Below are 25570 nucleotides of genomic sequence, written 5' to 3'. Positions count from 1 at the left end.
CTTGCTGGGGCTGATGGGAGTTGTAGTTCAGCAACATCCGGAAGGGCAAATGTTCCCCACACCTGTCGTAGAATATAAGGATAAGAAGCTACCCTTGTTCTGAGACATCAACAATCCAGTATCATTCTTGTTTGATAATTAGACCATATTCACACCAGACATTTATTCCACTGTTATTCCACTTCCCTCAAAGAATCCTGGGAAGTGTAGTTTGTGAAGGGTGCAGAAAGCTGTTAGAAGACTGTGAGAGACAATTCTCAAGAGTTTTCTGGGAAGAGGAATTGACCGTTAAACCACTATGACAAACCATAGCTCTGTGAGGGGAATAGAAGTCTCCTAACTCCTCTCACAAACTACACTTAGCACAATTCTTTGGGGGAAGCTATGCATGTTTAAAGTGGAATAAATGTCTGGTGTGAATGTGGCTACCATTTCTAAACCCAATTGTTTAAAATTTCTTGGACAAAGGTCTCTTTCAGCCTGGAGAGGCTTTTAAAATGTAGATGCCAAGAATTGCTAATTAGTTATTGTTGCATCTTTTAAGGATAGTTTGGACAATGAGTCCCAGAGTAGGGATGGAAAGATCTGTCAGTTTTGGTACTCTCCATTTCACATTTTCCCAGTCTTAAATTTAGGGTCCCACATTTCTGCAGCAACTTGTGTTGTTGTTTTTTAAAAATGATCCCCATGAAAATTCTCTAGCGTTTTCTTGCACTTTTCTCCTAATAAACACATTTTTGTAGGCAGCTTTGACTAATGTACACATTTTGCAAGCACTTTCTTGTCATATCATGGATTTTGTATGTTATTTTCACTTATATTCATTTTTGTTCATACTTTCCCCTGACATATGCGTTTTTGTAAACATTGCTTGGTTGGCGAACTCTACTGTAAAATTTGGATAAGTGTGAATTTCGAAGCGTGGCTATGTTTCGGTTCTTATATTGTTTCAGAAAGCGCAAATTTCATAGATTCAGCTTGAAATGCGAACTGAATTGAATTTCTGTCCCATCCCTTCCCCAGAGTCACTAGGCATTCATAAGAAGCCGCCTTAATGCTGAATTTGAGCAGTGGTCTAGCCTTAATCTTCTCACAATCTCTGACTTTGATTTCTGTGCCTTCAGGCTTTCCCCCTCTTGTATGTCATGATTTTTTATTTTATTTTATTTTTATTTGCAATATTTATAGGCAGCTTTTCACTCTAGAACAATCAGTAAGACAATCCATCAGTCTAAATGATAGGGTGTTTAAAAAAGAAACAAAAACCCCCAAATTCCATAAATAGGCCTAGTGCAACTTAAAATGCCTGCTGGAATACCAAGGTCTTCGTCAAGCAGCTAAAGTTCATCAGAGAAGGGGCCTGTTCTGATCTCATCTGGGAGGGAGTTTATCCAAATGGGACCCACAATATATATATAGATTTATTAATTAAAGTATTTCTGTATTGCCATATCAGGGTGCTCTACAACATTAGAACATAAAACACCATTGAAAACATTACAGACAATCACTAAAGTGATCAACTAACCAACAGATTAAAAATTAAACAGCTACCAAGACCTGTTGGTATAAAAAGGTCTTCAGGAGATGCCTGAAAGTCCACAAAGTGAGGGTGCCTGTTGAATCTCTGCTGGAAGAGTCTTCCACAGCATGGGACACGTGATGCTAAAGGGAGTGGTGTTTGCTGCCCATTGGGACTGATGGGGCGGAAGGCAGGGAGCCCAAACAGTAGGCGGAGCCAGAGCCAACGACAGGCAGAGCTAATTCTACTTTTGTCCCCTCCTCTTCCCTGCTGAGTTCTGCAAGGGCAACACTGAGACAAAGGAGGAGGAGGAAGCCAACAGCCAGAGCCACCCCCTGGACTGGTTGTAAGTAAGAAGACAGGTGGGTGCAGGCTGGTTGGAGGCAGACTGAGGTTGGTGGGGCGGTGCCCCAGTCGCCCTAATGGAGCAGCCTCCATTAAGTGCCTTGATGTTTAGTTCAAGCCAGGTGGGCTCCAGTAACATGGGCGACACCTGACAGCGCTCCTATGGATCATGTCAGTGATTCAGCTGAATGCACAGCTCCGGGTGGATACAAGCCATGCATCTGAGCTGTGGGGGAGGCTCTTCTGAAGACTGCGAGTGATTGGGCAGGGATATAAGGAAACATTTTGCACATGTACATCCTGGCACAGGCTATTTACGGCACAAATGTGTGGATTAAGGGCTGCAAAATGTAAAGCACTGGAGGATCTGAACCATACACTCAACAATGGAACTCAGCCTCAGTACTCTCTGCCCTGAGAGAGAGGGTGCGCTGCTGGACTCTGTGACATGCTGCAGTGCCAGCCCTCCAGGTGGCCAGAAAGGGTATTGCAGCTGTCACCTTAGGAGGGGTAGTTGATGCAAAGGTCTGGGAGGGTTCCACCTGGCCCTGTAACGCCATTGATTCTGCTTTGGCTCCTCAATATGAGTCATTTGTTTCTTCGGTATAGGTGGCATTTCTCTCAGGTTGTCCCCAATTAACTTTCTGCCTGCCTGGTTCCCAGCTGGACGACTGCCAGGCTGCCGCTCCTGACCATCCTGTAAACTGATAGCAAATGCATTTTCGGAGCACGGCTCCTTACGTAGACAAAACAGTGCCGTCTGTGCGTAGGAGGGAGGCGTTGGCACGCCGGGGTGAGCTCCAAAGTTTGCAGGTGCCCCCACCAATCTTGTACCGTATTTCTTTTTTATTTCTAGTATTTGTAGATTATTCTTCAACTCTCTCTCTCTCTCTCTCTCTCTCTCTCTCTCTCTTTGTTCCAGACTAACGATGCTGCAGGGAATATGTGGAACTGGCTCTACTTCATCCCGCTCATCATCATTGGTTCTTTCTTCATGCTCAACTTGGTTCTTGGTGTCTTGTCGGGGTAAGAACCTGGTTTCTGTCCTGCTACAGATAAGGTGGAGAAGACAGGAAGCTACTTTATACTGAGCCCAGACCATTGGTTTATCTAGCTGAGGATTGTCTGTCCTGATTGGCTGCAGTTGTCCAGGGTTTCAGGCAGGAGTCACTCCTGGCCCTACCTGGAGATGTCGGGGATTGAACCTTCAGCCTCCTGCATGCAAAGCTTGTGTTCTAGACCACTGAGCTACGGTTCCTTTCCAAGATGATCTGTAGCAATGATGGCTCTAGCTTTTACATGGGAACATAAGAAGTTGCCTTATACTGGCAGCGGCTCTCCATGGTCTCAGGCAGGGGTCTCTCCCAGCTCTACCTGGAGATGCATGCGAGTGAACCTGGGACCTTCTGCATGCAAAGCAGATGCTCTGCCACTGACCTACGGCCCTTTCCCTCTTTGGTGAGGCCCTCTCAGCGGTCCCTTCCTTCAGCCAGCCTGCCTCCTTGCTGCCATGGTTGGCAGCAGCTACTCCTCTACCTCATTGTTGCTCCCACCTGCATGCTTGCTGTTTGAGCCAGCGAGCCAGCAGGGAGGGGCTGTAACTCTTCCTCCTCACTGCTAATATTTGCCTACTCTGAACTGTAGTGGAAGGTAGGTGAGCAAGCAGGTTGCAGTGGGGAAGTGGAAGAGTGGGTCCAGGGGGGATCTTGCCAGAGGGCCCCATGCTGGGGTGTGGGCTCTCGGCAGGTGCCCAACCATGCCGACTCTTGGCCCCTGTCCTGATCTGTAGGATTCCATTTCTATTACAGTTCCTTCTGATTGCACACTAAGTATTCGGAATGGAATGAAAGCTTTATAGGAGAAGGAATTATTTTTAAAGCTCAAGTACGCAGGGTCTAGGGTGGGAAGGAGAGATTAAAGATTGGGAACATCAATTATTATTATTATTATTATTATTATTTATTAAACTTATATACCGCCCGACTAGCAATAGCTGTCTGGGCGGTGAACATAAAAAAATACAATAAAATTACACAGTAATACAACAAAGCATATAAAAACTACAAAGTCTAAAATCAGATTACAACACATTTAAAATTAAGTTAACTTAAATTAAAATGCCTCGGAGAAGAGGAAGGTTTTAACTTGGCGCCGAAAAGATAATAATGTCGGCGCCAAGCGCACCTCCTCAGGGAGACTATTCCACAGTTTGGGGGCCACCACTGAGAAAGCCCTAGATCTTGTTACTACCCTCCGGGCCTCCCTATGAGTCGGAACCTGGAGGAGGGCCTTCGTAGTAGACCGTAGTGTACGGGCCGGTTCATATCGGGAGAGGCGATCCAACAGGTATCGTGGTCCTGCACCGTATAAGGCTTTATAGGTTAATACCAACACTTTGAATCTGGCCCGGAAGCATATTGGAAGCCAGTGCAGGTGAGCCAGAACAGGTGTTATATGCTCGGACCGCTTGGTCCTTGTTAGCAATCTGGCTGCCGCATTTTGCACTAGCTGTAGCTTCCGAACTGTCTTCAAAGGTAGCCCTACGTAGAGCGCATTGCAGTAGTCCAAACGCGAGGTTACCAGAGCATGTACCACTGATGTGAGGTCCTCCTTACTCAAATAGGGACGTAGCTGGGCTACCAACCGAAGTTGGTAGAACGCATTCCGTGCCACCGAGGCTACGTGAGCCTCAAGTGACAGGGAAGAGTCTAAAACAACTCCCAGACTACGAACCTGCTCCTTTAGGAGGAGTGTAACCCCATCCAGGACAGGATATATATCCACCATCCGATCAGAGAACCCGTCCACCAACAGCATCTCAGTCTTGTCAGGATTGAGCCTCAGTTTGTTAGTTCTCATCCAGTCCATTGTCGCGGCCAGGCAACGGTTCAGCACATCAACAGCCTCACCTGAAGAAGATGAAAAGGAGAAGTAGAGCTGCGTGTCATCAGCGTACTGATGACAGCGCACTCCAAAACTCCTGATGACCGCACCCAACGGCTTCATGTAGATGTTAAAAAGCATGGGAGACAAAACCGAACCCTGCGGGACCCCACATTGGAGAACCCACGGTGTCGAGCAATGTTCCTCAAGCACTACCTTCTGGAGACGGTAGTGCCTCCAACTCCCAACTCCGCGAGCCTCTCCAGAAGGATACCATGGTCGATGGTATCAAAAGCCGCTGAGAGATTGAGGAGAATCAACAGAGTTACACTCCCTCTGTCTCTCTCCCGACATAGGTCATCATACAGGGCGACCAAGGCCGTCTCAGTGCCAAAACCAGGCCTGAAACCCGATTGAAATGGATCTAGATAATCGGTTTCATCCAATAGCGCCTGGAGCTGGCCAGCAACCACTCGTTCCAAGATCTTGCCCAGGAATGGAACATTTGCCACTGGTCTGTAGCTGCTGAAGTTTTCTGGGTCCAAGGAAGGTTTTTTCAGAAGTCGTCACACCGCCGCCTCTTTCAGACAGCCAGGGACCACTCCCTCTCGTAAAGAGGCATTTATCACTTCCTTGGCCCAGCCAAGCATTTGGAATACTGTGTACTGTGTACAGTTCTGGTCGCCTCATCTCAGAAAGGATATTATAGAGTTGGAAAAGGTTCAGAAGAGGGCAACCAGAATGATCAAGGGGATGGAGCGACTCCCTTACGAGGAAAGGTTGCAGCATTTGGGGCTTTTTAGTTTAGAGAAAAGGCGGGTCAGAGGAGACATGATAGAAGTGTATAAAATTATGCATGGCATTGAGAAAGTGGATAGAGAAAAGTTCTTCTCCCTCTCTCATAATACTAGAACTCGTGGACATTCAAAGAAGCTGAATGTTGGAAGATTCAGGACAGACAAAAGGAAGTACTTCTTTACTCAGCGCATAGTTAAACTATGGAATTTGCTCCCACAAGATGCAGTAATGGCCACCAGCTTGGATGGCTTTAAAAGAAGATTAGACAAATTCATGGAGGACAGGGCTATCAATGGCTACTAGCCATGATGGCTGTGCTCTGCCACCCTAGTCTGAAAACCAGTTGCCGGAAGCCTCAGGAGGGGAGAGTGTTCTTACACTCGGGTCCTGCTTGCGGGCTTCCCCCAGGCACCTGGTAGGCCACTGTGAGAACAGGATGCTGGACTAGATGGGCCACTGGCCTGATCCAGCAGGCTCTTCTTATGTTCTTATGTTCTTAACTGTTCCATTTATTAGCCAAGAGGGGCAAGGATCCAGTACTGAAGTGGTTGCACGTACCTGTCCAAGCACCTTGTCCACGTCCTCGAGCTGAAGCAACTGAAACTCATCCAATAAAACATGACAAGACTGTGATCCGGATGCCTCATTAGGATCAGCTGCTATAAAATGGGAGTCTAAGTCCCGGCGAATGCATAAGATCTTATGCTGGAAGTGCTCAGCAAACTCATTACAGCGGGCCACCGATGTATCTACCATGTCCTGAAGGCCTGGATGCAGTAGCCCTCGGACAACTCTAAAAAGCTCTGCTGGGTGGGAGAGAGATGACTTAATAGTGGCAGCGAAATGTTGTCTTTTCGCCACCCTCACCGCTCCTACATACAGCTTAGTAGAAGCACAAACCAGCGCATAATTGCATTCGTGGGTGCTGTTGTTTTTAAGGGCTGCTGCACAGGTAAAGAATGCTCAGTCGATCAATCCAGTGAGTTTTAGTTGATAATTAATTGGATCTGTATCCATTTTCATGTGGGAAAAGAAAGCAGTGATTGGCTCCAAGGGAAAGAGTTGTATCCAAGGAGCTATGAGTGGGAGGAAAATAGCCACCAGTATGGTTCTGTACTTAAAGAGTGTTACACCGAGCTCCAACAGGCAGGCTCTGTAGCGGCTAGGGGTCAATGAATCTGTCAATTTTGGTTTCTCTCAGTGCCTCATTTTTTCCACTTAGATCCAGTTTTCCACACTTCTGCACTAGTTTGCTTCCCCCCCCTTAAGTCATCATGAAAATTCTCTAGCATTTTAGTACAAATTTCTCCTGGTGCACATTTTTGTCTGCAGTTTTGCCTGATCTGCACATTGCCTTGCCAGCCGTTTCCCTGAACAGCATGTATTTTTATATGTCGTTTTCAGCAATATATCCATTTTTTTATGCACGCTTTCCCCTAGCTTATGCCTTTTTTGTATACATTATTTGGTAAGGGGAGGGCATGACAAAATTTGGAGAAATGTGCTTCTTTTAAAAAAAGATAGCTGGGCTTTGATGCTTGTTGTTTCAGAAGGTGTGAATGAGATAGGTTTGCATTAAAATCCCAGCTGAATCAGATTTCCCTCCGTCCCTGGTGGTGGCAGACACAGCAGCGTCTCTAAGTGCCTGGTTGGTTGAGACAGGGCCTGGTCCTTCCTGAGATATAAATGCAATAAACAATAATAATAACTAATAAACAGAAGCTATTAGCAAGCTCTGGTCTCTATGTTGGAGTGGAAAGCCTCAGATCTGGGGGCCAAATGCGGACCTCCAAGCTGCACTTTCTGGCCCTCAGGATTCTCCCCATGCACCCATCCCTAGCCACCCCCCCTTACCAACTCTACTTTTCACCCTCCTTGAGTGTGTTTGTCTGGCTTGGACTGCACCCTTGAACTCTGATTATGCTGGATGGAGGACAGGGAGGAGTGTGTGCGAGTGTGTATATAGACTACTAGCCTACAGCACACAGGGAAAATTCACACGACTTGCTCCACCCCCTTTTGCCTCTGGCCCCAGGAAGCTTATCCAGAAGGAACTGCGGCCCTCGGGCTGGAAAAGTTTCCCCGTTCCTGCTTTGTATCATTTTCACCATTCGATCGTTCTAAATTATTTTCCGAGTTTCAAAAACAAATCATGACCTACGGTAATGTTTGCAATCATCTCCCACTTGGGTCTATAGTGTTCCTAAAGCAGATTTATAATTAACCGTTCCCAGCCCTAGTCATTTCAACATCATGAAGATGTTTCTGTTTCTTGGACCATAATTCCCAAACTCACCAGCATAACCCACTGATCCACCCAATCTAAGGCGTTGTTCTTTCTTATCGTCCTATTGAGATAAAGGGGGGACACTTTGATCTTTTTAAGCTAGGCCAGAAAGTAGCAAAAATAAAAAAAACCAGAGTAAAAGTTGAACAAGGGGAACGATGGATTGAATAGGAGAGAGAAGGTGATTCAAATCTGTATTTTTCAACATCTGACACTGGCATCCCCAAACACTTTTACTCTAAGGTCAAGACAGCTTCTTCCACTTTTGTTCACGATTTCTCCCACCCCACTCCTTCGGGACAGAACTGGAGTTGCCAACTCTTTTAGTGCTTCTGCTCCTCTGCCTTTGCAGCAGTCTGACATTAAAAAAAAGTATCACGTAAAAGTTTTCCTGGCACGAATATAGAGAAATGGTTAGGACAACACTTCTCCTGTAATAATTTATATGCATTAGGTTGCTGTTAAAGGCACCAGAGCACAGATGGTGAAGAAGTTGGCAACCATATATACTACCCTCACCTAATAGGGATGGAATGACTGGTCAGTTTTCATTTCTCTCTGTTTCTTATTTTTCTAATCTTAAATTTGGTTCTCCATATTACTGCGGCAATTTGCCATTTTTTTCTTTTAAAAAAATCAACATGAAAATTCTTCTAGTGTGAATTTCTCCTGATAAATATATTTTTGTATGCAGTTTTGACTAATGTACCAATTTTTTTGCAAGCAATTTATCCTAATATAATGCATTTTTGTGTAACATTTTCGCCGGTATATTCACTTTGTGCACACTTCCCCCTCATATGTGCATTTTTGTAAACATTGCTTGGTTGGAGAATGTCATTGCAAAATTCAGATACATGCGGATTTAGAAGGATGGACGTCTTTCATTTCTCACATTGTTTTGGAAACTGTAGATTTGATAAACTCAGCTTTAAATATGAACTGAGTCAAATTTCTTGCTCGTCCCTACCCCCAGTACCTCTTCCAATATCTGGACAAAAATCATTTTGTTGCTCAGGTTGACTTCCTACAACAAACACCCATCTTGACTTCCAAAAGAAGTTGATCCAGTAGCTAGGAATGCCTCCTGGAATGTGGGAGTCTCCGGTCTGAAGCATTTCCACCACTGTTGACTTTCAGCAATGATTTGTCCATTTTTCACTTGCTATTGGGAGAAGGGTGAATTGCAAAGGATAGCTGTGTTCTGGCTTGAGTATTGCAACGATGGAAACCTCAGGCCTGGGGGTTAAATGAAGCCCTCCAGGTGACTCTGCCTGGTCCTCAGGGCCACACCCTTCCTTCCCAGGACACACCTCTCACTGGCCCAGCTTTTCACCCTGAACTTTTTTGCCTATCTGGAATGTGTCTTCCACCCCATGAACAAAAACAAAAGATTTCTTACAAGTGCAGAATGAGTATTATGTGACAGCTATAACAATGCCAGTTCTGCAGATCAAAATGATTGGGTTGGCACACATGGGATTAGGTGGTCCCGCAGGCAAACTGTTCCCAAGCTGTTAAGGGCTCTATATACACAGAGTAACACCTTGAACTTGGCCTGGTATAATTAAATCTTTTTCAGTGGCATATAGTTAGAAAGGGCATCTCTTTGCGCCTGGGCTCAGAGGGCAAACTTGGCCCAGAAACAAATTGGCAACCGGTACAGATCTCCGAGCAGAGGTATTTATACACTGACAGGGTCTCACTTCTGTCAGCAATCTGTCTGCAGCATTCTGTCCTAACTGCAGTTTCCAGGTCAGTCGCAAGGGAAGCCCCCCCTAGAGTGCATTGCAGTAATCCAGTCTTGAGGTCACTGATGCCTTACTACTGTGGTCCAGGAATGGTTGTGGCTGTCGTATCAAAGGTGCTTCAAGCTCCCCCTTCAGCCCCCCAGATGTGTGGGTAAGCAGAAGTGCCACCAGTGGCAGTCAGTGGAAAGCCCTGAAGTGGGGCTTTCTGTGGATGGGTAGGAGGCAAGGCAGAGCTGGCCTGGGATTTGATGGATGCCGAGCAAGTGATCTGCCTGTCCTCCAACCTGCTGCCCCGGCCTCTGTGTGTGACAGAGGTGCAGATGCTGCAGTGGTTTCACCGATCCAGAACGCCCTATTAGCAGTGGGGGCTGGTGGCTCCAATTTCAGTGGGGCAATGAATTCTCTTGGGGTTTTAGTCTGTACTTTTGAGGAACGGTCTGAGGTGCTGAAATCCATTCCCAAAATGGGTTCGAAACCTATTTGAAAGTTCAGACTAAAACCCAGAGCGGATTCACTGCCCCACTGACATCGGAGCCACCAGGCTCCACTGCCTACCAGGCTTTGCTGGTGGGAGGAGTTTAGGATTGCGCTGTAAGATAACTCTCTTCCAAAACCATAGTCAAGATGGCAATATTGAAACACTGGCATTGGCGACCTTGCTGCCAGCTCCGTCTCTTTCAAATTGCTGCAGAAATGTGGGGAGCTGAATTTAAGATTGGAAAAATAAGAAACGGAGAGGACCGAAATTGGCAGATGCTTCCATCCCTAGTGTAGAAACCTCTGACTTTGGCTTGGCCAGAACGTAGCCTGGCGTGCATATGTAAGAGCTGCATCTGTTGCTCTGCCCACTTTTTGTCTGGCCCCGCCTACCACAGGCATGCAGCCCTCCAAAGGGTTCTGCAGGAGGGAATATGGCCCTTGAGCTGAAAAAATCGCCCTCATCTTTGCAGATTGATGCAATCAGAAGACGCTCCCTCGCCACACACCGTGTCTTTCGCCCTGCTTTTTCCCAAGCAAAGAGAGCACAGGTGCACATGGTGAAAGTCAGAGCCCAGATTCCCTTTTAGTTGCATCAAAACAGCTGGAACAGCAAAGCAGCTGCTCACCATAGGAGCCCCAGGAGGGACTGCACATTACAGAGGATTGACTGCGCTCAGGGAAGATGAGACGCAGAGCTCTGAAACCTGAGGATAAATAGTTCTCTTCCTCCAACCCTCCTGGTGTGGATCTGATTTTTGTAAATGCCAAGCTGTTAATGCTTAGGCTGGAACAAAGCATGGAGAGTATTTACTCAAAGCGATTCCCAAGGGAAGTGTGATTGACGAGGGGCTTTGGGGGAAAAAATCACGCTCATCTGCATTTACCTGGGGTGTGTGTGTCAGCTGGTGCCAGAATGACTTAGCAGTCCAGCGACTGCACAGAAAGTGAAGCGTCTTTCACCAGGCATCTGCTGCAGACGCTGGCCTGTGTAGTATTAGGGAAAAAGGGATCATTAGGGTGGAACGCCAACATGCCTGGCATTTACATTTAGAAGGATCTGCTAGTGGGTTCAGTGGAAAGGAATAGAGATGGGGGTGGGCGGGATTTGACTTTGCATTTGAGTGAGAAACCTCACAACTCAGTTTGCAAATTGATGCACCGCTGTTCTTTGAAATTTGCGCTTCTCTGGATTTTGCGAGGCACTTCTCCAGCCAAACAGCGTGTACAAAAACGGGGGGAAAGTATACATACAGATCCATACGTGAGATTAACATAGAAAACTGTGTTGTATTAGGGGACATTGCTTGCAAAAACAGTGTATGTCACTCAAAACTGTACACACATACAAAAACGTGTTTTGGGAGAAATTTGCAGTGAAATGCTGATGAATTTTCACATGGATTTCCCCCCCCCCCAAAAAAATAGACATTCACAAATTGTTGAAATGTGGAGAACTGAATTTATAATTGAAAAAATGATTGGGAAGGTTTCTGCCTGAATTCCTGGAGAGCTGCTGCCCATCAGAGTAGGTAAGAGTGGCTTGGATGGACATATAGCCTCTCTCAGTATACCAGAATCTAATGTTGCTTTTAGGGAAGCGTTGCTCAGTGGTAAAGTACATGCTTTGCATGCAAAAAGTCCCAAGTTGAATCCTGGGTATCCTCTGTTCAAAAGATCAGATAGCAATTATTGGGCTGTGTTCAGTGCCAGTCTTACTCAGAGCAGACCCATTAAAAATTAATGGGCATGGCTAGCTTAGCGCCATTAATTTCAATGGGTCTATGCTGAGTAGGACTTAGCTGGACACCACTCAGTGTTTCTCTGAAGAGTTGCCAAAAACCGAGGCAGTGTTTTCTGATGTGACAACAATATCCAAAGTGGACGAAGCATTATCAAATAGCTCTACTTGAAATGTCAGAAGAGCGGAGATGGATTTCACATTATCCTATATTAATTACAAGACTTTGCTGTAGAGCTCAGGTTAGGGATGTGGGAGAAATTCAATTCAGTTTGCTTACATAAAAAAGAACCTACCAAATTCGCACTTTCCAAAATAATGCACAAATCGAAACGCAACCATCCTTCAAAATTTGCATGCCTCCTGATTTTGCAATGCAGATCTCCATCCAAGTAACATGCACCAAAAACAATGCATATAATGGGGCCGAGTCAAGTGTGCATAGAAATGCATTTATTTATGAAACATGCAAAAGTGCATTATATTAAAGGAAATTGCTTGGCAAAAAATGTGTGTATTTGGGCAGAGTTGCATGTAAATGTGTGCATAATTGGAAAAATTTCCACTAAAATGCTGTTAAATTTTAACAAGGACCTTTTCTAAATAGTAATAATAATGTCAAACTGATGTGGGAATGTGGAGAACTGAACTTAACATTGGAAAAATGAGAAACTGGGAGAAACCAAAATTGATAGATTTTCTCATCCTTAGTTCAGCGTATTTAGTCTTATTTCTTACATTTGTATTCCACCTTTCTTGCACTGTAGAACCCAAGCCGGCAATACATGTGGTTCCCAAGCAGTCTCCCATCCAGGGATTAACCACACCCAGACCTGCTTAAGCTTCAGCAAGGTGGTATCCTCATGTGCCTTCAGACCATAGCCTGGGACCATAGCTTGTCTGACTACAATCGCCATTGTATGTCTCTCTCTCTCTCTCTCTTTCCCTCACCTTCCCTCTTCCCTATTGCACCTACTGCAGGGGGTTCTGAAACTGTGGTCCATGGACAGCTTCAGGGGGACTGTGAACCAGGTGCAAAAAAATGAATTCTATTTATGGGGATCTATAGCTTTCATCAGATTCTTAGAGCAGTCCGTGAACCAAAAAAGAATCACAGACCGATTGAGACAGACCCATCTTAGGGATGGGTGAATATGTCTAGCTTGGTGTCACTCATCTTCTCATTTTTCCAGACTTAAGTTCACTTTCCCCCCATTTTTTTTAATGTTCACATGCATTTCTGCCTCCTACACACATTTTGATATGTAATTTTGTCTCCTATATACATTTTGCAAGCCAATATAATGCCAGCGTTGTCACCCTGAGCTCCTTGGGAGGAAGGGTGGGACATAGGTAGAATGAATAAATAATATGAAATTAAATATAATGGATTTTATATGTGGTTACAGCTAATGCTATTCCTACTTAGAGTAGACCCATTGTTTTAGACATAGCTATTACTTTCAGTGAGTCTGCTGGTTTGTATTCAAGTAAGTCCTGCTCAGAGCAGACCCACCGAAATTAATGAACCTAAGTTATTCATTTCTATTAACTTCACTGGGTCTGCTTTGAGTAGGACTAGCTTTAGATACTACTCCGTATAAACATACATGTCATTATTCATTTTATATCATTCATTTACTCAATTTGAATATCACCCCCTGATTTTCATGTCTTCTTGTGTGCACTTTGATTTTATTTAATTAGAAAGGTTTCTGTCCTGCCTCATCCAAGAGCTCTCTAAGTAGTGTCCATAATTAAATTGTAGATAAAACACAGGTAAAATCCACCAAAATGATTTAAAAACAAAACCAAGTACGCATGCAATAATTAAAACCGTTAAAACCAGCACAACGTTTAAAGCTAATATAGTCGTAATAGTTTTCTGTCTTTGGGTAGGCTGGCTGAAATAAAATACTTCTCTCTCACATACAATGGAGGCTGGCCTATTTGGGCAAATGCGGCCCTGCCAGTCTGCCCTCAGCCAGCCCCTACCAACCTACCTCCTTACAACCAGTTGGAGTGGGGGCTGGGGGTTGGCTTTCAGCCATCTTCTGAGTCTCCAAACGAACACTCTTGTAGAATTCAGCAGAGAAGAAGAGAGGGACAAAACCAGAATTAGTTGGCTCTGCCTGTCATTGGCTCTAGCGCCACCTACTGTTAGCCTCTCGGGCTTCCGCCCTACCAGTCCCAAAGAGAACCAGCCACCACTGCTAACAACTGCTCTTTTTTGTACACAGTTTTTGAGTGGACCACTGCATTGCAAAATTCAGAGAAGTGCTGATTTTGAAAGATTGGCTGCATTTCGGTTTGTGTGTTGGTTCAGGAAGCATGATTTAGATAGGCCTGTATTAAAAAGGTAAACCCAATTAATTTCTTCCATGCTGGCTCTGGCCTCCCACTTGGGGCTAAAAGCCCTTTGTGCTTTATCCAGCGTCCCTCTTTCTCTCTGCCTTCCTTGGTCTCTGTGCCGTTGGGAGATGTCGTGTCATTAACATACGCCAGCACAGTGGAATGATGTCTCTCTTCTTGGACACCGTTCTACAGGCAGCAACAATAGGCTCCAAATTTAGCTTTTTGCAAAACTCATCCGTCTCTCCTGGCCTTCTTTAGCATCCCCACCTGGAGAATTCATTTCAGCTCAACATCTGCCTGACTTTCCAGTTTTGAAGGAAGGCGGGGGGAGGGCAGCGGCGGGGAAGAGATCTCTCTCCAGCAATCAGGGCTTGTTGAATATGTGCTACTGGCAGGGACTGCTTGTACACTTCTCTGCTTGCAGCCAATTCATAGAACAAGTGACAGTTTGGCAAGGAAAGACTCCGGTGGAAGGTTGCTCCATGAGGGCAACTGGGATGTTGCCCTACCAGCCTCTATCTTCAACCAGTCCTCAGCTGCCTGACCACTTACTTGCATCCAGTCCAGAGGGTCACAGTTGCTGCCAACTTCCTCCTCCGGAGTCTCAGTAGTGCCCCTTCTGGAACTCAGCAGAGAGGAGGATGGGGACCAAATTAGGATTGGTTGGTTATGACTGTTGTTGCCTTTGGCTCCACCTACTGTTGGGCTCTCTGCCTTCCGCCCTTTGTTATATACCTTCAAGTCAATTACGACTTATGGCGACCCTATGAATCTTTTTGGATATATTCATAGGGTTTTCATGATAAGAGGTATTCAGAGGTGGTTTACCATTGCCTTCCTCTAAGCCTACTGTACGGCACCTGGTATTCCCAGGCGGTCTCCCATCCAAGTACTAACCAGGCCTGACCTTGCTTAGCTTCCGAGATCAGACAAGATCGGGCGTGCCTTCCGCCCTGCGAGTCCCAATGGTCACCAGCTGTCCTGCCCATAGTGAGACTCACAAGATGGAGACGAGGATGGAATTAATTCCTGTTTTATTAAAGTAACATCAAAGGCAATATGTTTCATAGGCACACTATGTTAACTCACTGCAATCCCTAACTAGGCTACCTAAGTACACTCTGCAGTGTGTGAAGAAAGTTGACTCAGCACCCAGGTCAGGGGGGAGCAGGCTTAAGTAGGAAAGGTCTTTGCCCCTAATCTCTGACTCCTTCAAAGACCCTCCCTCTGACCGAAGTTCTCCTCCCGGCATCTGGCGCGAGGTAAAAGGGGGCGTGCCTCTGCTGCCTCATCTGACAATACAGTCTCGATAGGTGCCGCTTCAGGAGGTGGGGAAGTACTTGGAAGTACCCAGAGGGGAGCTCAGGGGGTGGAGCTGGTGCGTGCGCCAAGACATTCCCCAACGACTCTATGAGGGTGCCTGGAAGTTGAGTGCGGTCTTCTTTGGAGGGAGAACTGTCCATGGGAACTGGCATAGTGTCAACCACACCCTCTCCTGCCTCATCCTTGAAAGTCTCAACACCCTCTGATTCTTCCCCTTTCCCTAGTGGCCGGAACTGATGCTCATCCCGCCCCCCTCCTTGATCCTCCTGAGGGAGCTGGGGCTCGACACCAGCCACCACTGAAGACCCACATGTACAATGGGACCTGTTACAAAATATAGCAGTGTATCCCCAATGCCTAACAGGAATGCTTCTGTCCAGGGTTTCAGCCACACACCTTCTCTTCCTGGATACTCCATACTAACCCCCCTGGTTTTCCATTTGTCTTTTCCAGCAGACACCCAATATTCCATAACTATTGAGCATGTCTTTTTGAGTTTTTTCCCCTTTACATTTTTTTTGGGGGGGGGAAGGCTCATTTAGGAAAGGTCTGTACAACCGTGGTAGAGTATGTTTTGCATGCAGAAGGTTCCAGGTTTAATACCCAGCATCTCCAGTAGGGCTGGGATCAGCCGGTTCGATTCTCGCTATGTCGAACTTGCTTCCGGTCCTGCTCTGGCACGGATTAATGTTCGCTATTTATTACAGTTGCCAATTTGGTTTCCCCCCCACAAAAATATCAATAAAAATATTGATTTTTTTTAAATGTCAATTTTTAATAACACTGATATTATGATGGAAATATCAATTGCAATATTGATATTTTGGGGAAAATATCAATATTGATATCTATATTTTGAGTTGATTTTTGTTTTTAAAAAATCCACTTCAGCCGCAGAAAACTACTAGAAAAAAAGCTGATCTGTGATGACCCCCAAAAAAGCAAATAAATGGGAAATCTGGTGTCAAATTCAAATTTTGTGAAATTCAAGCGCATCCCTCATCTCCAGATAGGGCTGGGAATGTCCCCTGTCTGACACTTTGCTGAGCCGCTGCTGGTTAGTACTGGGTGAGATAAATCAATGGTGTGACTTTGTGTCTTCCTGTGTCTCTTGCACACTCCGATACCTCTCTCACAGTGGCCAGTGATTTAGATCTTTAAAGGGTTTTTAGGCCTTTGAATTGAGCCTGGAAAGGAACCAGTAACCAATGCAAACTCTACAAAAACTGGTTTGGTGTGCCTACCACCCTGGCCACAGCATTTTGCCTTTCTCCCCCTAAAAGATTGTTAGTACTTCTGTGAGCTTTGGGGTTTCCCTTGAAGCCTGACAGTGGCCTCTATTTTGTGTGTGGATGGTGCCAGTTTGGCTGCATACGGACTGGAACTTGGAGAACTGAGTTTCCTGCCGGCATATATGATGATTCCTAGGATTGTATTGCATTTGTTTGTTGAACTACCCATTAATTTTGTGCAACAGTGCCATTTCTAAAAGTCAGGATTTCCATCCACGTGGGGGTAAAGAAGAGTAGTGAAACATTTTTTGCCCCGTGTCTTGGCTTCCATCCCAAAACATCCCAACAAGGCCTGTATTTCAAATAACAGAGAGATTTATTCAGGAAAGCTTGATAGTGGTTTAGTGGAAGGTTCAGATTCCTGGGGTCACAAATTGAAAGTTCAAGAACAGGATCGGAAGTTCAAGACTGGATGGTAGCAATGAAGATATCCTAACAAGCCTCCACGCTCTTGCCAGCTAGCTTTACAAGAACTAGGTGGGAGCAACTTGATTGCAGGACTCTTGCAGCTGGATACAATATTTATGAAGATTTAAAGGATTGTTGAGGGAGGGAGGGGGAACGGAGATGGCACGCAACCCTCAGGCCAACTTCTAAGTACTTTTAAATGTGTTTCTGGGTGGATTTTGAAGCATTTCCCATTAAAAATCCATCTGGAAATGGGATGTAACTGAATTAGTCCTGTCTCCTCTGAGAAGAGCACCCTTTTAAAAAACAATTCTTAACCTTTTTTAATAATATGTTTCTACATCACCTTGAGGCATGTGTAAAAAGGCAATTCATACATTAATACACGTGGTTAGAGTGTTGGACTTGTGTTGTCTCCCAAATGGGTTAGTTGCCTGGTGCGCAGTACAGCCAAATGACCACACCTAGGTTGAAGGGTCCAACAAGCTTTATTTCATTCTGGCCAGAAGAGGTGCAAGGCGATAATTCGCAAAACAAGCACACCCCTTATGGGGGTGCTACACTTTTATACAATGCAAGCAAAAATTCATGACACATTGTAATTGGCCCCATAATGCCATCCTGCCACCTTTCCATTGGTTCATCTTCTAACTTATGCATGCCCATCATTTCTTATGCACCCGGCACATTAATTTCTCCACCCATATCTGCATTCCAAGCTAGCCATCACACAATAGCTTCCCAGCACGTATTCTTGCTGATAAGCTTCAGCAAGGCATGTAACTTCTCTAGGCCTTGTAACATTTAGTTTCTCTTCTGTGCGTTTTTCTTAAAAACGCTGGCCCCGAGTTATCACTTGGACCTAGGAGACCAGGGTTCAAATCCTCCCCACTTAGTTGTGAAGCTCACAGGGTGACCTTGGGCCCATCTCTCTCTCTCTCTCTCTCTCTCTCTCTCTGTCTGTCTGTCTCACCTACCTCACAGGGTTGTTGTAAAGGATTAAATAGAGAGGGGGTAGAACTGTGTATGCCCCCTTGATCTCCTCAGAGGAAAGGCAGGATATAACTCTAACAATAAATAAATAAATTATAATGTGGATGGACTGGACTTTAGTGGGTCTGTCCATCCCTACTGGAGGGGCATATATTTTATGTATTTATTTCTTACATTTCTATCCCACCTTTCCTCCAAGGAGCTCAAGGTGGTATTGCATGACTTGAGTGGGGATTCGAACCCGCATCTCCCAGGTCCAACATCCTCATCTCCAACACTTTAACCACTGCACCACACTTGCTCTCTGTTGACTTTTGCCTGCCTACCTGCCTGCTGTGGACATATCTCCATCGCCTGATTTGTAGCCAAATAATCCAGGGCAGTGGCACAAGAAAGGCATCCTCCTCTTGACTAGGCAAATTCTGTATTCTGGCCATTGCCCCTTCATAGCTGCCAGCTTCCTTTCTTCTTTTTGACAAGAAATGAACGCTGAGTGATGGTGCCGCTGTCCGAAGCACTGAACCAGAAGGGAGGGCAGTTTATTTAAAAAAAGGGAGAGAGAAGGAGGAAAATAGCTGTCCTGACCAACCGTTTCAGCTTTTGCCTTGCAAAAGAGATGCTTGCTGAATGCCAAGCTGGGTGTTTTAATGCATAAGAGCTGATGCTGTCTTGTACCCTGAGCCCAGGGCCAGGGGTGGGAGGTGGGGAAAGGGGGCTTGGGAGAGCTGATAGCAGATACTACCAGCAGGTGGCCATTAAAGAAACGCTGCGAGGTCACTCGGAAGTGCTTCGGAGGCTCTCGGCCACAGCCCATCCAGCTTAATGGAAGTGACAGTTTCGACAGGCACAAGAAGACTGTGAATATGAGGCTACCCCCAGGGCAGTTGTATTTTTCTGTTTCCCCCCTCCCCTGGGACCTTTTCTCTTCTGACAATAAAATGGAGGCATGTGTATCTGCTTGGCTAAAGGTGAGAGCCATGAAAATGAGAGGTGAGAGTGGGTGTCAACTAGTTTCTGCAAAACGGGCTAATGAGAAAAGTGGGGGAAGTGGGGTGGGTATTTGCAAAGCAGTTTCTCCTGGCATGCGTGGTGTAGCAATTTCACTACCCTGTGTTTGGGATCTGGACAAACTAGAAGTAGCACAGGAGATCTAACTCCTCCATCTCTTCTGCATTGCATCCTCTGGCTATGAACATGAGGAGAGTTCAAATTAGATTAGGCAAATGGCCCATCTAGGCCATAATGTTCTCAGATGCAGTGGCCAACCAGATGCCTCTGGGAAACCTGCAAGCAGGACCTGAGCACCACAGAACTCTCCCCGTGCATGATCCCAACAACTGCCATCCAGAGGCATACTGCCTCCGGCAGTGGAGGTACAACATAGCCATCATGGTTAGTAGCCCTTGAATTTATCCAATCCGTCTCCATGAATTTATCCAATCCTCTTTTGAAGCCATCCAAGGCTCCGCTTAAGAGCCTTCTGGAGGCTCCACCATCTTCCATTCAAGACTCAGCTCCCCAAATGACGCTGCTGGTGGTGTCAAATGGGAAGGGGAAATGCATGTGCCTTTTGTGTTTACCAAATTATGTATGCAATTATGAGTTGCATGTGGTACCTTCCACCAAAGACTGGGTGAGGAAAATATGGGAATTTGCCTTTAGGGCTAAAATGAGACATTTTCTTGCTGAGGCTAGATCGATGGCAGATGCATTTGGGAGTCTCACGTTCTCCACCTTGAGTTCCATGATAGCAGAAAGGTGGACATATAGATGTGCTAAATGAATGAACAAATGGAATATTTTCCTGGCCTGCTTGTTTTGCAATCCGAAGTGGTTCGAGGAAGGCTTAGGATACTTTTATGTATTTATTTTATTTCCAATATGTGCAGACTGCTTTATTTATTTATTTATTTATTTATTTATTAAACTTGTATACCGCCCTATAGCCGAAGCTCTCTGGGCGGTTTACAGTAACTAAAAACAAATACAATTTAAAATACATCTTTTAAAAAAACAATTTAAAACACAATTTAAATTTTTTTAAAAATTAAAACAATATAAAATAATTTAATATTTATCAGGTGTCTAACATATAGTAAGTTCTATCAAAATGGATGGGTATCTTCCTCTTCCTGAAAATTTGGGGCATACCTTAGAATTTGCTTTAGCACTGTGTAATGACTTAATGAGAAGAAATGGGCCAGGTCAGGACTTCATGGCCTCCATGACAACCATGGGGCTGTCTCAAATGATCATCAGTCCAACACATTGAGCAGGACACACCCTAGATGTAATATTTGCCCCAAGTGATGGACTGAGTAGGGGTGTGCCATGCACCCCCTTGTCATGGTCAGACCACCATCTGGTGAAGTTTGGCTTGGTGGCAGCACTCTCTCCTTGCAAGGGTGCCTATTCAGAAGGTCTGCCCCCAGCACAGAGGGTCACAAAGCAGTTTACAGAACAATTATTATTTATTATGTATTTATTACATGTATACCCCGCTTTTCTTTTCATGATAGAAACCCAAGGCGGCTTACATATGGTTCCCAGACGGTCTCCCATCCAGGCAGTGACAAGACCTGACATTTTGCAAGCCATTTCTCGTCATATAATGCATTTTGGTATATGACTTTCACACTTATATTTCTTTTTAGGCACACTTTCCTCTAAACTATGCATTTTTGTAAACATTGGCTAGTTGGCGAATGGCATTGCAAAATTCGAATAAGCACGCATTTGGAAAGATGACTGTGTTTCAACTCTCATTATTGTGTCAGAAAGTTCAGATGTGATAGATTCAGCTTGAATTGCGAACTGGAACAAATTTGTCACTTATCCCTAGCTGGCTGTAGTCGGTCCCCACTGATCATCCAGCCATAGCATTTTACACCTGCGGGAGCTTCCGGACCAGGACCGGGGGGTAGCACATTGCAGTAATCAAGTCTTTTCTGGATGTGTACCTTGGCTCTGAGCAATAGGATCAGAAGAGAGAGAAAAATCCCCCTTCCCCCCAAAAATGATGCTGGGAATCTCAAGATGGGCAAAAGCTATGTTGTTTTGTCTGTTTCCTTCTCTGCAGTGAGTTTGCCAAAGAACGAGAGCGAGTTGAAAACCGGCGGGCCTTCTTAAAACTCCGGAGGCAGCAGCAGATTGAAAGGGAACTCAATGGCTATTTGGAGTGGATCTTTAAGGCAGGTAAGGAAGCGAGGATTTCTGGCTCTTAGGCCTTGGGGGCTTGGGTAAGGGGTATAAATAAAAACAAATGTCCTATTTAGGCTGTGGATTAGCTGATAAGGGGAACTGACAACTAGAAATTCCAGCAGAAAATGGATGAGCTAGTTTTTATCAGCAAGTTTGATTATCTGCGTTAGTTCAGCATGCAATCTGCAGCAGGGGTCTTTGCCCCACGACAAGGGATGAATTAGCAAAACAAAATGGTGTTGTCACCAGTTATGGCTGTTGTGAATGGTCGCTTGTGTTTATCTTATTTGCTGGGTTGGGAACTTTGGGCCTGCAGGCCAAATTTGGCCCATGAGGTTCCTTTCCTCAAACCACACCCATCTACCTCACACCTGATGTCATATGTGATGCAAAGTCTGAATCGGGAGAGACCATGCAAGCCCTGGACTAGTGCCTGCACTCGGAGGTGGGCTGGATAGTGAGGGCCAATAAACTGACTCTGAATCCAAGCAAGACAGAAGCTCTATGGGCTGGTGGTTCCCGAGTTTGGAAAATTGATCAATTGCCTGCTTTGGATGGGGTTGTACTTCCTCTGAAAGAGCAGGTCCATAGTCTGGGGGTGATCCTAGATCTGTCTCCGTTGCTAGAAGCCCAGGTGACCTCAGTGGCTAGGAGGGCCTTTTACCAGCTTCTGCTGGTAAGACAGCTGTGACTGTTTCTGGACTAGGATAGCCTAACCACTGTTGTCCATACACTGGTAATCTCCAGGTTGGATTACTGTAGTGGACTGTATTTGGGCTGCCCTTGTGGTTAATCTGGAAGCTGCAGCTTGTTCAAAATGGGGCAGCATGACTGCTCATTGGGGCAGGGTATCGCCAACATATCGTCCTGCTGCTGAAAGAATTGCACTAGCTGCCCATTTGCTACTGGGCCAAGTTCAAGGTTCTGATTTTGGTGTACAAAGCCCTATACAACTTGGGACAAGGATACCTGAAAGATCATCTTACTCCTTATGTACCCAGTTGATCACTGTGCTCTGCAGGTGAGGGCCTCCTGCAGATACCATCTTATAAGGAGGTCTGTTCCACACAACATAGGAAGCAGACCTTTAGTGTAGTGGCACCGACCCTTTGAAATACCCTCCCCTTAGACAGGCACCATCTCTGTTATCTTTTCGGTGCCTACTGAAGACCTTCCTCTACAACAAGCCTTTTAAGAAAAGATTTTATCCCAGTCTGCATCTGTGTTGGAATTTCTTTTTTAGATGTTTTAAATGCTTTTTAAAATAAGTTTTTAAAGATGCTTTGTCTTAATATGTTTTTTAAAATGTTTTGTTTTAATATGTTTTTAAAGTCTTTTTGTTTTTAAGACATTTTAGAGTGGTGGGAGATAAATATATAAAGTATATTTTGGTATATACTAAGGTTGGAATCTGTTGGCCAGTGTCGCTTCAAAAACATTCCATTGACCCAACAGGCAGTATTGATTCAAGTTTTTTCTTTGTCCACTATCCATTGCATTTACCACTCTGATTTTTTCCAAAAATATCAATATTAATATCAAAAATGTGAAGCAGCTATTGACATTTTGACAGGAAAGCAGCTTCTCATCCTCATCCTCCTCTGCTATTATACGCTTGGCTTGCTTCCTCCCTGCTTGGAACTTGGATTATTCAAGTGGAGGGGGTGGCGGCAGAGAGAGAGAGAGAGAACTTTACTGCTGTGCTGTGGATAGTCAATAAAAGAACAATATATTGGAGGGAATATTTGAAGAGAAAAAATATGTTGCTGGGAGAAAGCTACTGAAATTCAGAGCAAATAGGATCACTCTGCAAAGATGGAGAATATGCAGACCACTGAAAAATCTGGTGTTAAATCTGAATTCAGAGGAATTCTCACCCATCCCTAGTATATGGACAGTTTTGCAGCTGCAAATGCAGAAAAGGGTAATGTTTGCCCACGTGTCAGGCAGACTGTAAAGAAGAAAGGGAGGAAGAGGACAAGGAACATCTGTGGACTTGAAGTTACTCACCTGAGGTTCAAACAGTTTGGGGGGTCAAGCAAAATATCTATCAATGGACAGAGAGGAAAAAAAAGATAAACTATTTTTGCACCTAATACACACTATTTATGGATTTATTAACTCTGTTTCTATCCAGACATAAGGCCTGCAAGGTGGTTTGCAATATCAAAACAAATTAATTAATTCTGCCTTTCCTTTCCATAGTTGTGTCTGTCTGTGCGTGAAAGACTGTCTGATGCAAGCGACGGTGGAATGGTTAAGATATTGGAAATGCTGCAATGATTATCAGGCTATATAAGCTCACTGGTCATTGCAAATGGGAGGTTTTGGAGAGGCTTCCTGGTTGCTGTTGCACAGTGGGAACAGTTTATAATTAACGAAACCACACTTTATCTCTGCGTGACAACTCTGCGGTTTCCTGGCATTCAGGAAAAAAAGAGCCATTAATTTTATATTCCCCATTCATAAATTCTGCCTATGTGTGTTTATAGCTCTGGCTGTATTTCCAGATCAGAGTAATAGTTACTGCCATTTGTTCTTTATAATGTATATGTCAGGGTCCAAAGGTTTTTAATGCTTGTTTGATTTGGTGTGCCTTTTTTTTAAAACTGCAGCGTCATTTTCAGTCTAAATAGGGCTTGTCCTCAGAACAACCACTCTTTGAGGTTGGCCACTAGTAGTTCCCTTTAGAGATGAGGGTGTGAGGCTGAAAGATGGTAAAATAAGAACATAAAAAGGCCCCTGCTAGCTCAGGCCAAATACCCATGCAGTCCAGCATCCTGTTCTCACAGTGGCCAACCGAATGCCCTAATGGGAAGCCCACAAGCAAGATCTGAGTGCAGCAGTGCTCTCTTCACTTGGGATTTCCACTAACTTGCATGATGATGATGATAGTGAAGAAGAAGAAGAAGAAAGAAGAAGAAGAAGAAGAAGATTTATATCATGTCCTTTCTTCCAGTAGGAGCTCCAGGGCGGCATTCAGAAATGTCACAGATGAAATAATTTTGGAAGCCCGTCTTTCATAAAATTGGACCCATAACTGGGCAATCGCTTTCCCTAGGCTGGCTTTCCTCTCTCTCCAATGCAGAAGGACAAAATTTAAAACACCAGAAAATTTTGGGTTTGTTGCTTCTAGTGGAACCGGCACTTTTACAAATACCACATAATGTTTGTTCTACGCTTGCAAGGAATCATCTAACGTACTGTGGTCCTTTTGGGGCAACTCCTCTGCTGAAGCAACATCTGATCCTATTGGGCTCCTTGGTGGACAGCTGCTGAAGCAACATCTGATCTTATCATTCTCTTTGTTGGACAACTCCTCTGCTGAAGCAACATCTGATCTTATTGTGCTCCTTGTCGGACATCTCCTCTGCTGAAGCAACAGCTAATCTTATTGTGCTCCTTGTTCGACAACTCCTCTGCTGAAGCAACATCTAATCTTATTGTTCTCCTTGTTGGACAACGCCTCTGCTGAAGCAACAGCTAATCTTATTGTGCTCCTTGTTCGACAACTCCTCTGCTGAAGCAACATCTAATCTTATTGTTCTCCTTGTTGGACAACGCCTCTGCTGTCCTGAACCACCTGGTCTTTGACTCACCAGACAGCTCATGGTAAGGCAGGATATTGAGCCTAATGGCAAGGAATGTCAGGGACAAGATGCCATCTTGTGTCCCACAAAGGAAGAAAGTTGGGCTGAAGTAAATAATAATGTTATTGGAAGAAGTGTCAACTGCCTCTTTCCATTTTCAATCAGGCTGACCTGCCCAGAGCCCGAGACACAAGACAGAGGCGAGGTTTGGTCTAATTCTCATTTTATTAGTATGATGGTTACATCCAAGTGGTGCGCTTCATAAACCTGTCGACTCTGACTCACTAGTTTCCCTAACTAGCCTACCTAAACAGTCTCTGCAGTGTGTGGGGAGAGTTGATTCAGCACCTGAGTGGGCACCTGCTTAGGTAGGGATGGTCTTTGCACATAAACGACAGCTCCTCTGAAGTTGCATGCTCTGAAAGTCTCTCTTCTCATGCCTTCTAGAGTGGGGTGAAGGGGGCGAGCCTCTGATGGCCCATCTGTCTAGCGGGGCTTTGCTAGGTGATGGCATGACCTCAGGGAGTGGGAAGCTGGTTGGCTGGGAAGTGTTTGAACTGCCGGGGGGATTCCTGCGCATGTGGGGTTGGCGCACATGGAGGGT

At 45.0% G+C, this 25570-nt stretch overlaps 1 protein-coding gene across 1 annotated transcript in view; it reads left to right on the top strand.

Annotated features, from left to right (window-relative positions):
- The window catches only part of CACNA1B (calcium voltage-gated channel subunit alpha1 B), a 348989-nt gene that overhangs the window by 149879 nt on the left and 173540 nt on the right, over positions 1-25570 (top strand). Inside the window, exons 6-7 of the mRNA XM_061604351.1 lie at positions 2790-2893; positions 21255-21370. Of these exons, the coding sequence (XP_061460335.1) occupies positions 2790-2893; positions 21255-21370 (220 nt within the window). The remainder of the gene's footprint in view (positions 1-2789; positions 2894-21254; positions 21371-25570) is intronic.

Source organism: Rhineura floridana, chromosome 20, assembly GCF_030035675.1.
Source record: "Rhineura floridana isolate rRhiFlo1 chromosome 20, rRhiFlo1.hap2, whole genome shotgun sequence".
Lineage (NCBI taxonomy): Eukaryota > Metazoa > Chordata > Lepidosauria > Squamata > Rhineuridae > Rhineura > Rhineura floridana.
This window is presented reverse-complemented; position numbering and strand designations above follow the sequence as displayed.